Raw genomic sequence first — 17,416 nt, forward strand, 5'->3', positions numbered from 1 at the left:
AACGATCACGTATCCCACTTTCTAAAACTGGACACATGCTTTCAAGTGAGTGCTAGCAGTTGCCTTCAAAGTGCTTTTACTTATTGATGTTGAGATCAGCAGGCAGAGAGGACAAAAAACTGGAAACTACAGCTTGCTGCTGTTGTACTGTGGAGAGGTATTAGTCGTATGTCACTCATGTTCAGTCTTTTTAAGTGTAACCTACAAATATGTGAGACATCTTCCAACCATGCTGAGTATCTTAAAATGTAATGGAGGTCAAGTTTGAAGGTAGGTTAGTTTGTTACTGGTTAATAGCTTCTTGCTTGCACTGATGCTTTGATTAAATTATGGATCGCAGACCTTGTCAGGAAGTGCATTTTATGAGTGTCTTTTTTATATAATAGCACAACCTGGAACAAAAAAGGAAGTACTATACAGGAGACATTTCCCATAAATGCCAAGCTCTGGGCCTTCTTGTCTTAGCAAGGAAAGGGCCCAGGAAATTGCTTGTGACCTCTGAAGATGGAGTTGTGGTCAGAGCTGTAGTTATTATTAAAGGACACATGTGGCTATTTGTTTCAATTTTTCCTCTAAAGCTTGACACTAAGACTGGCAGCAGTAAAATGTAAGGGATGAATCTATAACTCAATGAATAACACGTTGCTAAATGTGTGTCCAATATACACTACCCACTGCCTTAATTCTTTATGGCATATATTCAGTAGGAGTTGATAGTGTCACATAATTTGCTGCAGATTTATCTGCTGCACATCCATGATGAAGACTGTGGGGCTATTTGTGTGCAGTGAAATTATTTCCATGTTCAATGAACTAGTCTGACATGATTTTAGCTTTGTGACATGGTGGATTATCCTGCTGGAAGCAGCCATCAGAAGATGGAGATTGTGGTCACAAAGGGATGGACATGTTTGGCAACAATAGTCAGTAGGCTCTGGTGTTTATACATTGGTCAGTCAGTAATAAGGGGCCACCACTGCCACCCTGAACCAACAAGAAAGGATCCATACTTTGATGTTTTTTACACTAACAGAACTCAAGACTCATCAGACCAGGCCATGTTTTCTACTCTTCCCTCATCTTATAGCAACGAATAAATCACATCAGGATTATTGAACCTGTTAAACAAAATCTACAACTCTACCAAATTTGAACGACAGACAACAATGCTGGGTTCACTTTAGTGGTAGTGATGTCCCTGAATAGTGGATACAGCTACTCATGTTCTAGAGACTTCCAGGGAGGAAAGGGTTAAGAAACACCAGGGGAGGCAGTTTGGGAACAGAGATCTAGGGAATATAAATACACTGTTGCCTATTCAGGAAACATTTTGCAATAGTTTTAAAGAAGAAGAATTATTCTTCAGTTGATAACATTTTTTGAAGGCTACTCCATGTTATAGTACAGAAGGTGGGGTAGAAAGATTCCTTTAAGTATTTCCAGAGACATTTCTGTGTATTGATATTGTGTCTTACCTCCAACATCTGTGAGCATTTAGCATAAATTAAAGCTGCATTGATGTTTTTGGGTCTTCTTATTAATGAAAAACTATTCTCATGTGGTTTAGTTTCAGTTTCTGCCAGTCGCTTTGGATCTTAATTTAGATTTCAGAATACACATTTACATACAAGTGACAATGAGCAGCTTTACTTTATGATGAAAATAAGCATAGGTGCACTACATGTCAAGTGTAATTTACATTTATCTGATTATTTATTGCTTTATGCACAATATTGTCTATACTGGCTTCTTCTGTACAACAATAATACATTTTCCTATAGATTTCCAAGATTTCCCCATGGTTCCTCTCATCCACATCTTACATCTAAGTGTGTTTTCATTCTTAGAGCTGATATATTTTCTAATGACGCTCAGACCTGCTACTGCACACCCCTCCATCTCCATATATCCACACGCCCTTCAGCATGTTCAAGGAGGTTCACCTGAAAGGTTAAATCTTTCCTCCCTGCTGGCTTTCCTCCACCCTCCCCACATTATCACCAGCCTGCAAACTCCACAGGGGTTTATCTCCTGGCTTTTTGTCTCCGTGGACATACATATAATCAAGACGCTCCACGTCGAGTCTCATCAGCAAGATCTGTCATTGGTTTATCCCTGATGATTCATAGCTGCCTTTGTGATGCTGTTATGTAGGTCTACACTAACCTGATACTATTTTTACTAGTATTTCTACAATCAGTTTGCACCACCTGACCAGCCACTGGAGTCACTTGGTTATGGTCGAACAGTCATAAATTCATCAGATCTGTCTTGACCTTGATGAAAAACATCATGATAATTATTTTTAAGGGCTTAGGAACAAAAAGAACCTCAGAGAATCTGACTGCATTCAAAATTCAAAAAGCACATTATTTATTGTTTGTAATTTAATTCAACAAAGATGTAAAGGCACCAGGAACAAGCACAGCTTTGAGAGGTTTCTCATGAAAAGTGATCGAAGAACTTGGGAGAACGTCATAAGGAGTGAACCGGGGCTGGTGTCAGAACATTTTAAGTCCAAAGTCATTTATGTTAAAAGAGCCTCAATCAAGTATCTAGTGTATAAATGAAGATACTGTTCAGAAGTCGGACATTTCTGTATTCTACAAAATTACATTTCCTTTCATAAAGGTGGTCCAGATAAGGAAGCAATGAAGGAAGCAGTGAAGGACCTTGCCTAAGTATTCAGAGAATTCAGACAGCTCTTATTACAGCTGCCACAGTGATACTTCCAGCTCACTTCACCATGTTAGAAACCTTCCTGAGCAAAACTGAAAATTCAACCGCAGCCCTATTTTTGTTTCTGCCAGCCTTTGACTCATCTTGCCTATTTCAGTTTTATAAGATTTGACCTGCTTCCTTTGGATACGTTGTTCTCACATTGTCTTTCCACTTAACTAAGTAAACTGTCTCTTCTCTCACCTGTCCTGACTCTTCATGCTCTATGAGATGCCTCAAAAGTGGCAATAAAAAAAGAACAATTGTTTGACAGTCTTTATTACTTTCAGCGACACATACGGTGTAGGCCTGATTTATGCCAACTTATCCTTCCTTATTAAAGCAGTTTGTCACTTCTGATTGGGTGTTTATATGCAGTCATGAAAGGTGCACATGAAGGTTTTGACAATATTGGGCTTTTAATGATCTCTGTGAAATCTTAGTTTCATTTAAACATTCATTTTTTAAAACTCCAGAACTGCACTTTTTTTTTTTTTATATTTGAGGTTTTATGAAATAAACAGTGTCAAAAAATATATCTACATCCATTATTAATTCAGTGGTGCTCAGACTTCTAAATATCTTTTCACTTGTCAGTGCCAAAGCCTCTTAACCTTCGGTGAGCGAGCACAGCTGAATACAGCTAATAGATTCTCCTGGTCAACATCAAAAAAGGGTTCTGTTTCACTGCACATATAAGGCTGACCTACACACAGTACAATGAAATATCCAAGCAGCTCAGCAGAGATCTGAGAAAGAAGTTTGGAGATCTTACAAGCCAGAAAACTCTCTTGGAGCCATTTATTAAAATAATTTAAAAAATACAATAAATAAAGACTGTCATCATACTTAAATTGTTTTAGAAGTTACATCCTTCACTGAGAGAACATTTGTTTCGATGGTCTAGAACAGCCACCAAAGCACGAGTCTGCCATGCTGGAGCATTAGTGCCATCGTCTGCTGTCAAGCTAGTCTGACATCACTGTGGCCTGACAGACTTCCTTCCAAGAACGAAGGGCCTGTCGTGTCAGGGCCTGTCACTGATGTAAAGTTTGCAGGTGACCACATGGACAAAGAAAAAAAAGGAATTTTTTTTACAGTCAGGTGAGAAAAAATTATTTGGCAACAGCTACCCAAGGAGTAACGATGAAGGCATGGGGAGGTAGCATCATACTATGGGACAGTTCTTCTGCCACTTATGTTGAATGGGGCGAGTGTGAAAGACATTTCTAAAAAGTAACTTAACAGCATTAAATATGCAAAGGCTAACAAAATGTACACCCAATACATAGAAGTCATGCATTTTCAGCAATGCTAAATAAGCCTGACAGTGGAGGAGATACAAATCTCTTTAGGGCTGCATGAGGAATGGGATCTGGTCTAAAAAAAAAAAAAAATCTGCCAGATCAACATGTGGAGCTACCCGCTGAGGCAGTCAATAAGGCAGCAGCTGTAAGCAGCTTTTATGAAGTCAAAGATTGTTACATTAAGGTCCTTATTTACCTTTTACCCATTAAACAAAGTCAACATATATCATACAGCTCTCTTATTATTTTAAGCTTTTAGCAGGTTCTTATCGTGAAGATGAAAGAGTGGTTATCTGGAGGCATCAAAAGAAAACTGCTCATGTCGTTTCTTTGTGTGTTTTCAGGCTCACAGCGAAAAAGATTCACATAAAAAAAACACAAATGGGACATTATTTTGTGTCTGAACACGAACAGTTTTGTACTCATTCAACACTGATGCTGTAAACTTGGGGTACCTGTGTTCTTAATTATTAACACGTCAGTTAGGATTTGTGTGTGAATCATGCTAAATTCTTTCTGCCTCATTAACCAAAAATGGTATTCAAAGCAGGGGAGTCTGATCAGAGATAAATACAGTTTAGAAATCTGGTGCAGAAAACACCGGGCATGATTATCAGATTCCTGTGGAGCTCCATGCTCTTACACACACGTATTAGATGAAAAGTGCACAAGAGCCTGAAAATTGTCTTGCAATCTGAGCCAAAAATGGTTACTCTTTACTGACATAAAATTCCTGCTAAAGCCTGATAATATAATGAATGGTATAAAATTTTCAGCATCAAAATATTCTTAAAATAAAGTTACAATAAAAGTAATGCAGCTATGATTGACTGGCCCTCTTCAAAATCTTGCCACTGGCTCTGGCTTCCAAGGGTGGACAAAAAATGCTGAAAAAACATTGGAAAGAGAAAATATACTTTATTTACCCCCAACAGTGAGCAAATTCATCCACTACAGCAGTCAAAACTCTTGCAAAAAACAAACAAACTTGGATAACAGATAACAAAATAGATAACGGTAGATTAAATTCAATAAATTGAGTAAAATGAGATAAAAGAAAAAGAAGGTGAAATAAAGGAGCTAGAAAACAGTAAATTAAAAAAAAAACGAATAAAGATGTCTTATGCAGATGTGCAGCTCTGTAAACATGCAGGAAGCTGTTTTAATCAGTTTTATCATGTTATGTAATCTCCCCATGCAAAGACGAGCTTTTATCTCAGTTTTTAGAAAGGGCTTAATTCCGGTGCCTGTAACCCCGTCATGTCAAGTCCAGTATCGGGTTATGTTTATCAGAAAAAAGCATATTTTTGCTGGATTATAAGTCTTAATATTTATGTTTATTGTCCGACTGCCAGCTTGTTCCTAGCTTATTATGTTATCTTGGTGAGTGAGGGATAAGTGGGCTGTGTCCCCCGCTCGCACTCACAGCTGGCGCACCAGCGGAGCAAGTCTTTACGCACAAGGCATCATTGGCTGAGAAGCCACGCGTGTCGCAGGGAAGACGACGAACCAGTAAACAGCTTGAAGCAAAGCGGTGAAGTATCGGGCAGTTGGTGTCTGTGCGCAGTCTCAGCTACAGTTTGTCGATCTGCGGACTGATTTTGATCCTTTTTTTTATTTCTGGAGCTGTCCGCGGTGCTGAAACATGAACCAAAGCGCAGGAGCAGTGCAGCACACTCGGAGATACTCAGTGGAGGAAAAGGTAAGCAAAGACTGAGATGGAGCGAATCCCTTTTTCTTCATCTCGTCCATGTTGCCTGATTGAGGATGCATTTGTTACTCATCCCACTGTGGGTTAACTACCAGACTTAGAAACACGCATAGAACTTTTATCTGGAAGTTGGCAGCTGCTTGAATAAGTTACGGTAACTTAAAATCGAGCCACGTGGAGAAAGTTGAAAGTCATTTAAATGACACGGAGACTCGGTGTCACTTGGTGTGATACCTGCAGGCAGAGTTTAGAGATATGATCGGTATCTGTGTTCCTTTAGTGCACCATGTTGGATAAATGAGTTAACCAAAAAGCAGGATAAATGGCTTCTCGGGTGCATCCACTTAATTAAATGATTTATGGGAGTTTAACTATATAGTCAAAGATGTCAGAGCAAGTATTAACGTTTAATGTCGAAGCCTGCAATAGAACTTCCTGATGTGAAACAAGTGAAAGTGACTTTGCTATCAGAATTTTTGGGCTTATTTTTGGGATGCTTCCTAGTAGTATAGAGGTGTTTAGTAAAGATTTTGCTTGTCAGACAGGAGAGGTTGTTGCATAACAGATAACAGAAGTAACTGAAATGTGAAAAAGGTCTCATAGCCAGCAAGTGTGGCCTGAAGGTGGGGCAACCTTCTCCATATCATTAAAGTTTATAGGTCAGCTCAAACTTTATCTTTAGGGATGTTTGTGCTCTCAGCATACACGGTTAGATTCTTTTATGCTGCAGGAAAAATAAATACAGGGGGTGATTAGGATATGATATCAAACAAAGAATAAACTGTTCACACAGTGTGCATAAATATGAGCCTCACAATTTTCAAGTTTATTTTACAGCAGTGTTCAACAGTAAAGCAGCTCAAACTGCTTTGAGACATGAAAAAGGATTAAGGCAGCATTTAGAAGCAAAGAAATACACAGAACAAAGTGAGCTGAATAATAGCACAAAAACAGTGCACTAAAAGAAGAACAATAACAAAGAACAGAGCTGAACAAATTAAAGTCTCAGACTTGTAGAAGACCTCGCATGTTCTAACAGGTTCTTCTGTTAGGACTGAGCCTCTCTGTTTGAACATGGAGATCATGAAAGGACCCATTCTGGGGCATTTAAAATGGCTGAGCAGCTCATAATACAACAGGAAACAGAAAATTCTTTTTTAGCCTTAAATCTTCTGTTGTTAAATCGGATTCTTTGTCAGACCACGGGCATGGCTTAATTGCACACCTGCCAGTTGTCTGGCTGCATGCAGGTGACCATGATAGTCCTTATTCTCCATTTCTGAAGGTCTGCTCCAACCAGAACCTGCAGAAGGTGGAGAACTGTTTCATATACCCGTGTTCTAAGCTTACGGACAATGAAGTAACAAACAAGGACTTCCCCTGGCAGACTGTAAAGTGACAGTTCAAATGCAGCATGAGAGGTATACTGAAGAGACTGTATATATTAAATATTGTTTTATGGTGAAATTGCTAAAGGGAAGTATTTGATAATCAGCTTAAGAAAGCATGTGAACCTCCTTTTCTCCACATGCTTGCACATCCAAACATGACCACATCCATACTTGCCAGTGACATAATATAAATCCATGGGAAACCATCCACACCACCCGTGCAGAATATGTCAAAGGTCATTCAGTTCTGCTTGGGATATGCTGAGCTGTAAAGCAGTCCTGTGTCAGGACATTAAATGTTGAACAAATTGAAAGTGTGACACATTTATAGCCAGTAGATCAATGTCATTAGCTCCTTATGTTCTATATATAGAAGCAGTGAGTCGAGTCAATTCAGAGACATCACCCTGGAAGTGTTTGACTGACAGATTAATGAACAAATGGACCAACTAAGTGAAGTTTCTATTTCTAGACTCACACTACTAGTGTGGCTGAAAATGTAGAGTTCTCTCTGAGGAGCAGAAATTAATTTCACTCACCTTGGCTATATATTACAGTCTGTGCTTGTCTCATTACATCCAGCATTCAGTGGCCATTAAAACCAGCTGCAAAGAAAATGGAAATTGAGGACAATTGTGACATTGTCCCCCCTTGGGCTTTGGTGGAGAAATAAATGTGCATGCATTGCCCAGGGCTATTCCTCATGGTTGTTCATTTTCTTGCCTCCTTTGGTCCAGGCTATTAAGTTGTATGTGAGCTGTACATTTGAGACAGAAAGTTATCCTAAAGATAGATTCTGAACATCCTGAACATTACATGGATTTAGTTTTGTTTACTTGTTTTTACTATTTCACTGCAAAAAACCTCTCTTTAAAAAGTCCCCAATCATGTGTAGGGATTCAAATTTCTTCCAGGAAGTTGGAGTGGGGGATTGAGAAGAGATGAAGGGTTTTGAGATTCTGAGTGTGAGTCTCTGAGTCTCTAACTCAAAAGTGCTGCGATTACTTGTTGAGTGCCTTTAACCCACGACTGCCAGGATGCACCAATCACTGTCTTTTTGTTTAATGGAGATTTTGTTACTAAGAGTTTCCCAGAAAAATAACTTAAAGATTGATTTTCCACCAAAGAAAGGAAACATCATGTGACTATGTAAGCTGTAACTTATTGGAAATTGTTCTTTTTTTACCACTTGTTGGATCAAGTGTTCATACACTGATTAGTTGTGTCTGCTCATATGTTACATTTGGATTACTCAAAATGTCTCATACTGACTTGTGATGGCAATGCAAATCAGTACAGAAATGGGCAAAAATGAAAGGTTTGGGGGATCAAAGCATATAGATAAAGAACGATTCATTCACTCAGTGTTAAAAAGTACATACTTTTCCTCATATACCCCTCAGTGGCTTTGTCCCTTTACTTTGGAAAGATGACTTTTTAACAGCTAGATATGGTTCTTTAGTTTCAGCACTCACTAGAATATATTTACCAGACTGGATTTTATGATTTGTGTTGGAATTTTAGGAATCAGCACAGCAACCATTTTGTGACCGAGCATGTCAGTACTTGTTTATCAAGGACAGTGTTGTGTCCATAACTAAAATCGCTGAATATATTGCATGGTTTAGTATCTATTTTTGACTGAATTTTACATGTTCCTGTGAACCTTATTACTAGTTTCCGATGCCCCCATGTGCTGCCCCATTAAAAAAAATGCCAGAAAATCTCTGCTAACATGTACATTTCTCATTAGCCAGGTGTAACAAAAGATAAAGCATTTACCAGACTGATGATCCCTAGTGGACTACCCAAATACTTGAGGCAAGACTCACAGCTAAGAAAGAGCTTCCTAAGTGTTACGTATCCGTCTTTATCCCAGCTTTAGTCTTGAAGTGTATGATCACACAGTTTTTTTGTGAACTGCAGATTGCCATTATCTTACTTTGTTTGGATTCCCTGGCAGGCATGTAGTTATCAAAAGAAATATGTCACCAGGATATAAAAGTGCTCTGGGGCTGGACTCCATCTGCTGTGGGGAACGATGCAGATAAAAGGCACATGCTGCATTTTGGAACAGTGGGTGTTTGCCTTATGCTCACAGCATGATTTGTTGGGGTTTGGCTTAACTTTTTTGCATTGTTTTTATTACATTTTCATCTGTTTTATCTCTCTTTACTGCGATTGTCTAGATTAGGAAACTTACAAATCTATTTACAGGTATTGTAAATCTTAAGTGGCTAATATGTGTTGGGTGGATTAGAAAGCATTACCACATCAAAAAAAGTCAAGAACCACAAATTATTGGTAAATCTGATCAATTAAAGTAGCTGCTTAGTTATTAAAAGATTCAAGATTCAAGTTTCAAGATCTTTTATTTGTCACATGCATAATTATACAAGTACACGCAGTGAAATGTGTCGTGACACGCTCCTCGACTGTGCAAAAAGAGAGAGAAAACATTATATACAGTAACTAAGTAAATATATACAAAGAGGAAATTATGTGCAGTAATTAGTGGAGCGGTCAGGAAGGCGTCTGGATGTGGCCGAGCCATCTTCAAACACCTACAAATTCATTAATCTTTCCTTGTAAACCCAAAGAAAGAAAACAATGCGAGGATTTGTCCTTAACCTCTGCTGAAGTCACACTTAAACTTTACCACCTTAATCCCTATCTCATTAAAGGAAGTATGCTCTACGAATCACAGCACATACAGAAGAATCAAACAGCTGTTTAAGTGTTTTTGCTATTTCTGATAAATTCAGCTGCATAATGTAAACAGGTGAGAACAACATACTGTAAGTGAAGACCCATTTGTGTTTGTTTGTTTGTTTGTTTGCTAATTTATTTCAAACATGTAAACAATATACAGGTACATTTAGTAAAGAAAATAAGAGAGAAAAAAATACTATACAAAAGTCAATACATTTCAATATTGCTACTGTTCTGATTCATTTACATGTTGAAAGGGAGTGGGAAGAAGTACACCCTTATTTAATCCCACCCCTTTGCCATAAGTTATCAGTTAATATTTAGTCAGCTTCCTTACAGATATAATCTGTATAAAAATAGTGAACAGATTTCTGATATAATATATACTATATACTAAAATATCACATCATGAAATTTTTTAAATAGAGACATTCACTTAATTTCAACATTTTCCCTTTCTTTACAGTTTGAGAAGATCATATTTTTATAACTCTTTTTGAACAGGTTTATGTTTGGACATTGCTTTAATTCCATATTCAAACTGTTCCACAGTTTCACTCCATGCACAGAAACACAAAAGCTTTTTCTTGTAGTACGTTGTGTTAGGTAATTGATAGATAGATAGTGGCTAAATAACTTTTAAATTACAGCTTTAGGAGCATCACTGTGTCATTCTTTCTCGCATTTCTCTCTGCCAAACAGAGACAGTGAGGTTCAGATGTGTTTTCCTTACTGGACACTCCTTTTGGTTCAGGCAGTGCAGGAGGCAGAACACATGATTCCTGCTCGCTTGTTGTGAATACAGTTACATAACAAATGCAAGCAATTGGACATTACACAGACTTTGTACCATCTGTGAATCTAGCTGAATTATACATTTGTCTTATTGCATGCAGGTAATGTCTACAGGCTGAAATGCAGTTGCGAAAAAGGCTAGCATGTATAAACTGAGCAATTAACTAAGGTTTTATTTAGACCACCATTACCCTGCATGAAAAAAAATGTATCCCTTTATATTCATTGGAATAAGTTCAAACTAGCAACTGAGTAAGAGCGCCAACATGTCAGCTCATGCCAAGGAAATGCAGAGTGAGCCAGCTGTTCTATCAGTTGTGCCTGCATGATGGTTCACAATGTAAGCAGTGATTTTCTACCGATCTGTTAATCAAACTGAATTTCCTGGACTGCGCTTCATGTTGCAGTGGTACATGAAGAAAACCTGCAGAATTTGATGCAAATCACTATACTGTGATTGTGCTTAAGATACTCTGTGCCCAAGGCTATCTCTTTCTCTCTCTCTCTTTCTTTATATCTATCTCAGGTATAGACCACTGATAGTCAAATGTCTCTTATCCATCCATCCATGTCCATGCATACATCTACTTCTCCCAGGCCACATGTTCCAGTTTTTCTGGGAGGCAGAGTCTTCTCAGGCAATCTGGTCCTGGGTGAGAGGGCCAGGCAAAGTGTAAGTTCTCATTTGAGAGTGCCCAAGAGCTGCATGGCTCTGTACGCCTGCGGGCTTACCACCCGTGTTAGAAAAATTGGGGTCTGGAGCTTTGTGGATTGAGGAGAGGTGGAAGGCTTTTTCAGTCCCATTCCCAGCTGCTTAAACAAAAATCTTTTATATTAAAAGTTTTTTGACCCAGCCAATGCTTTCTCAATTTTTAGAGAGTAATCACCCAACTTATTCACCTAGAGCAAATAAATATATAAATAAATTAGCCAAAGCCCTACCCTGCTGTTAAGTATCAGATATAAAATCCATAAAGTCAACAACATCAGAAACATCAGTTTCACAAGGGCAGTGAGCCCTGCCTGTTCCCACATCAGACAGCTGCTGCGAGGATGTTAAATGGGATATTTATTTATTTATTTAGGATGCCAATCCAAATCCTACTCATAGAGCTTTATTTTATTTCCTCCAGTGTGGGAAAGGTGAGAGATTCCTGGACAGACGCTTTGTATGTATGAATAATACAAATACAAATACATACAAAGAATGAATGACAAGTTCAGCTGAAATACAGCAGACTTCTGGATCCCTCCAATGAAGCATGCAGAGCAACAATGCTTCTTTTAGAGATGGTCTGGTGTGTAATTCAAGGGAAAACCTCTTGGAACATTAGTGCTCACCTGAGAAACACCCAGGCACCAAAGCGAGTCCCCACTGTGGGACAGATGGGCAGAACAGTCGGGCTCTTGTTCACTTACTCCCTGCAGAGAATGTTTCAGGAGAATACATGAACAAGACCTTTTCACCAAAACCAACATATGGAAAGGCATCTCTGACATTGTACCAAGCTCTCTAGGGGTGTTCAGACATTCAGTCAACTGTGAAAAGTCTTGAAGCTTTATCAAAGTTGCTCTATGTGCATGCACAAACCACAGATTCACCCAACAGACATGAATTAAACACCAGAAAATCCTCTAAGGGAATACAGAATGACATTCTTAAACATTTAACGTGACATGACACTATTAAATTTTATGCAAGAATATTTAAGAGTGGAATTAAAAAATAAGCAGATTTTGAGCATGCTTGCTTTTTGCAAATGATTGACCGATTTTTTAACTGCTCAAAACTTGTGAGACAGCAAAGGACTGTAGTTTTACTGATGCTTTATAACATTAGACAAGTTGTTGTTTTTCTTCATTTTCAGAATGTATGGGTGTAGACAGAAAGTCAACAACAGGATTTCAATTGCTATTGAAAGACCGCAGAGATGCAGCTTAGGATGAATCCAGCTGTCAGCTTTGTGTACAGCGCTGGCTGCTGTCCACATGATGAAGTCATGAGAAAAAAACCTTGAAATTGATTCAACTCTTACTCAGCCCCTGCCAGCTGTATTGTTGACTTGTTGTATGTAAGCTCCTTATATTCCATGAGACTATTGTAATAGGAGAAACAAACAACAAAGACGGGATAAGAAAGTGGGTTTGTCATCAGATGTATGTGAACGTGGTAAGCCCTGGCCAACTTCCATTTCCACCACTTTATTTTTACTGTTCCACAAAAAGACAAACAAAAACAGACTAATTAGAAAGATATTTTTTACAACTTTACTATTACTATTTCAGTATTCATGGAGTATTTTTATTGAAGTATCAAAACAGCGTTCATTTTAATATTGCTTGGATCTTCTGGTGTCAGTGCCAGTGAAAGAGTTGTAATCGGTGAAACAGCTGGAGAGCCAATCTGAGTCTTGCTCTGAAAGGAGATGATTGTGATTGCAGTTTCCCAGCAGCTCTCCCTGCTTGGCTCTGTGAGGCGCATGAAGCACAAAGCTAAGAAGACAGGTGGAAGGCAGAAATGCAATTCTGATAGATTGCATCATTGTCTAGAGGGCAAGTGTTGAGTGTTTTTCTCTTTGCATGTTGATTACATGTTATCTGGGTGCCATATTATAGCAATTTCCTATCAAGTCTTGGATTAGGTTAAATCCTGGGTTAAGATAGGAAGGAAATAACATTTTAACCCAATGTGGTGTTATACATGGACTGTATATAGAAGAGAGATATACACATCTTAAATGTAAAGTTAATTTGGAAATGACATAATGGGATAGAAGTCTGATTTCAAAACACTGAAATGGTGACAGACAAATCGCTTAGTTTGAGACTCTACAATGGCTGTGTTATTATAGAAGCAAGTCCCAGGTTCTGAAATCTTGTTTTATTGTCCTTCTCCTCATCTCATCTCAGACCACATCTCATCTAAATGCACAAACTTCAGTTAAACTCAATTAAAATTAATATTAATGAAACATGTGTGGTAGAAAGCTGCACTGATTTCGTTACCCTCTCTTCTTTTAGAAACTTTCATATGAGTGGCCAAAGTTGCTGCTGAAACCTCAGTTAAATTCACTGATTAGCAGTGTTCGTTTGTTTGACCGATATCTTTTGCCACAGATTTTGTCAATATACCTTTTTCTGAAGAATAACATCATAACTAAATTAAAATGAATGCACAGGACCAAAGCGATGAGGAATGTAAGACACTTTTGTCAGTGGATAAATGATGATGAAAATATTCTGGAGAGACAAGATTGAGTCATAACTTAGTAAATTGTGTAGAAAACAGGACATGTTTGGAAGTGATCCAATCACAAATAACATCCTTGTGCAGTAAGGTTAGATGTGCACATTTGATCTGCCCACTGGAAATAGTACAACTAGCTCCCATGGCCTCCGTTTCTCGTGAAAATACCATGACCTAGCATTTAACCTGTAGGAAAAAGAGAAGAGAAGACATATTGACCAGTTTCACCTAAGATGTTAAGGAAAGTAAGACACTTTGGAGCAACATGACAAATTTTACACTTTATATTTCAGTCAGCTGAATTAACTTTAGATATCATCAACTATAATCTTATGATATTAAGTCAAATGAAACTAAAAGAATTAAGACGCTTAAATTCTGACTAAAATTAAATTAAAACACAGCTGATAAAGCAACATGAGATGTTTGTACCAAACAATAATTCACTAGCTGGGACCACATCGTCTAAACGATGAGCGGAGAGGGATGAGGGAGTATGAACTGGTGCTGCGGTTTGGGGAAGGCCTTGAAGGGGACTAGCAACGGCTCCCGGGCCGGGCAGAACCCCATGTACTAACGAGAGGTGAATGAAGGAAGGGGGGAGGAGAGAAGAGGAGAAGAGAGGGAAAAAGGGGGGGGGGCATGGAAATGAGAACAGCGGGTACTGGAGAAGGGGGCATTTATAGTCTGAGGTTGGAAGGGGCGTGAAGGAGGAGTGGTCCTGCTCCTGAAATTCAGACGATATCTCCACTAAAAGTGTCTGAGAGGAAAAAGAAGACAGGGAGGGAGGATAAATTACAAAACAAATGTTTTTTTTCTATTAATAATTTATCTCAAAGAGCTTCTTTTACAACCAAGAACAAACACAAAAAAGAGACATAGAAACAATGTAATCTGCTCAAAGAGTAACTCGGCTCCTGAGAGAGCAAGTTTCACAGTCTTGAAATATCTTTGGGTTTTGTTTAGTAGATGGCAAAACTGTGGAACCTTAAAGCTGATTAGACACTGAATAAGCTTTATAAATTGACTAGTGGGAAAAGCTTCATGGATCCCACATTATTTTTTAAATGACATCTTGTATAATTTGTATCTGTATGAGTAGTTACATCTTTTACACCTGCAGATGTGCAGTATTCAGATGGTCCAAAGCTGTGTGGGACTTTTTAAATGAATAACCAAATATGCCTTTTGGACACTTTTGACAGCACTAACAAGAAGTACATAAATAATATTTTTTCTAGGTTTCATTCTGGGACAATTTAACACTAATGTGTTAGTAATAAAGAGTATGTTTTGTTGATGTTAGTCTCAGAGTTACTGTGCTTTCAAAGTATGGGTCTCATCCCATAGATTGTGTAAAGCTGTTTTCTTTTGGGGTTGGAGAAATGGAACTGTGAAGTGCATGTGAGCAGCAATTCAATTTGAATACCATGTGGGAATCTGTGTTATGAGGAACTTCCGCATTTGACACAGTCCACCTTTATCTGTCGATGAGGCTGACTGCAAACTGCCATCGACACAAACATGTTTGCTTTCCCTGCCAGAGTTCAGTTCCACTCTGCTGCCACAGCAATGGCGACAGCTCTTGAAACTGTGACACAAATAAGCTGCCAGGTTTGCATCTAAGATTCATAGACAGTTATTTACAGCGGTTGCAGTTGGTCTTCAGAGTAATTTTGGCATCTCAATTTTGACATTCTTTCCCCCTTAATAGGCGTTTGAATTAAATAAATAAAAACCTTCAAAGCTCCAGAGCTTCTATATCCATTTTCTTCTGCTCTTTTAAGAGAGGCAGTGAGGCATGCAGCCTAATTGAGCGCTTTGCAGTTGCCCCCTCTGGAAATCCTGGAAGCCAAACTCAGCAATCAGGCAAGCATTCAACAAGGGGCGACACCACTTCCCGTCAATCACAAGACAGGACACAGTTTGGTACAAGGCTTTGATTTGTGTTCAAACGGAGAGGAAAACTGTTTCGGCCCAAAACAAAAGCATGCTGAAAGTCGATGTCATAAAATGTAGAGTTCATAAATAGCTGTTAAGTAACAGTCATTATAGATCCAATACTTAGAGGTGAATTGGATTTATAAAATGCTAAAGCTGCTAATGGGCAATAGAGTATTATTACAGACAGGAGTGCAGGAGAAGAGTATACATATTGAGATAGGGCCCTCTTTTTGTGTCTGGATTTCTGCTCTCAGGAACAGCAAAACTGGTAACAAAGACACTGAAAATGTGACTGGACCGTCCCTGCAGGAGTCTAAAATCTAATAAAATCTAGTGACCCTCTGATGTCATTCTTGAATGGAGGGCAGGTTTGGATATATTGATTACAAGACAGAAAGCAAGGAGCCAATAAGGAAATCAATGAGCAGATCAGTGTGATTAGGTTTCTCTGAGTACTGTTTGATGAAAGGCTGACCTGGAGGCAGCTCGTTGATAAAGGGCAAGTGTGAAAAGGTCAACAATCTTTTAAGATGCCTGGCAGGATGAGACCAGGGAGCAACTGTAGCAACATTGTTAAATGTACAACAGATCCTCGTGGGAGTTAAGAAAAGGTCAGGGTATCAGTTATGTGGTGAAATGACACACAAAGGGCAAAACGAAGTGGTAACATGCACATTGACTTTTTATTCATATGCCATTTCATCTGTAAATAATGCTAGTTTGAAAATTGTTGCTCAACACAATTTAGTGCTTTCCTCCCTGCAGGTGCTCATCCTGACTGATTTCTTCCTCAGTTATTTCTGTATATTTAATTAATGAGTGCATTGCAAATAACCAGAAGGTAATGATGATGCTGATATACACCAGAGACTATACAAAAGATTGATAAAGCTTCCGGGTCTGAAAAGTGGAGCTCAAGTGGATGGATCTTTCTAATGGCCAGCAGGGGGCAATGTCTCTTGTTTCCAAGAGGTTCGGTTGTATATAGGTCGGTGGGAAACCAGCCCTCAACTCACTTGATTGATGACCTCAGGAAACACTGTCTTGATGAATGTATAGGTTTATTTGCAATTTCCAAGTCTTATTTAATACAACATAATGTTTGTGGCTCCCATTCCAGTCTGGAGAATAAAGCAGGGTAAGTCAGGGTGGTCTTTGTGAGTTTGTGGCTGAAAAGTTGCTGTCATTAATATATGTTTGTGGTATATCCTTCAGTTTTTCAGTCAGATCCATCCTTTCCTTGTGACATGTGACACTGGAACTTTGTGGTGACTGAATGTATATTTTGTATTCAGTCTATGTGGTGAGGCAATCACTTACCCAAGAAGGTGTCTTTATAATGTCATCAAAAATTTTGGTTTGAGCATAAACCAGAAGAAAGAGGCAGATATTATCTGTTTAAAGGTTTGACAACCTAAAGATCGTACATGCGCCTACTGTGTTCACTGTGCTGTTGGCATGTAGAAGCCAGAGAGAAGCAAGGTAGGAAGGAAGCAAGATCAGCATAAATGAAAACTTGAGGGTGGGGATGGGTGGTAGAAATACACAGCAGGTATTCAGCTAGCTACTGATTGAATCAAACTGATTAGCA

General features: G+C 38.6%; 1 protein-coding gene across 2 annotated transcripts in view; it reads left to right on the top strand.

Annotated features, from left to right (window-relative positions):
• The first annotated feature begins 5,295 nt into the window (after positions 1 to 5,295).
• Positions 5,296 to 17,416, top strand: part of LOC134644215 (inactive dipeptidyl peptidase 10-like) — a 141,141-nt gene continuing 129,020 nt past the window's right edge. Inside the window, exon 1 of one of the 2 annotated variants that reach the window (XM_063497023.1) lies at positions 5,296 to 5,727. In XM_063497023.1, coding sequence (XP_063353093.1) covers positions 5,671 to 5,727 — 57 coding nt within the window. In that variant the 5' untranslated portion in view covers positions 5,296 to 5,670. The remainder of the gene's footprint in view (positions 5,728 to 17,416) is intronic. The other variant, XM_063497021.1, reaches the window with a different exon arrangement.

The sequence above is a fragment of the Pelmatolapia mariae genome, linkage group LG16_19 (genome assembly GCF_036321145.2).
Source record: "Pelmatolapia mariae isolate MD_Pm_ZW linkage group LG16_19, Pm_UMD_F_2, whole genome shotgun sequence".
In the NCBI taxonomy this organism is placed as follows: Eukaryota; Metazoa; Chordata; class Actinopteri; order Cichliformes; family Cichlidae; genus Pelmatolapia; species Pelmatolapia mariae.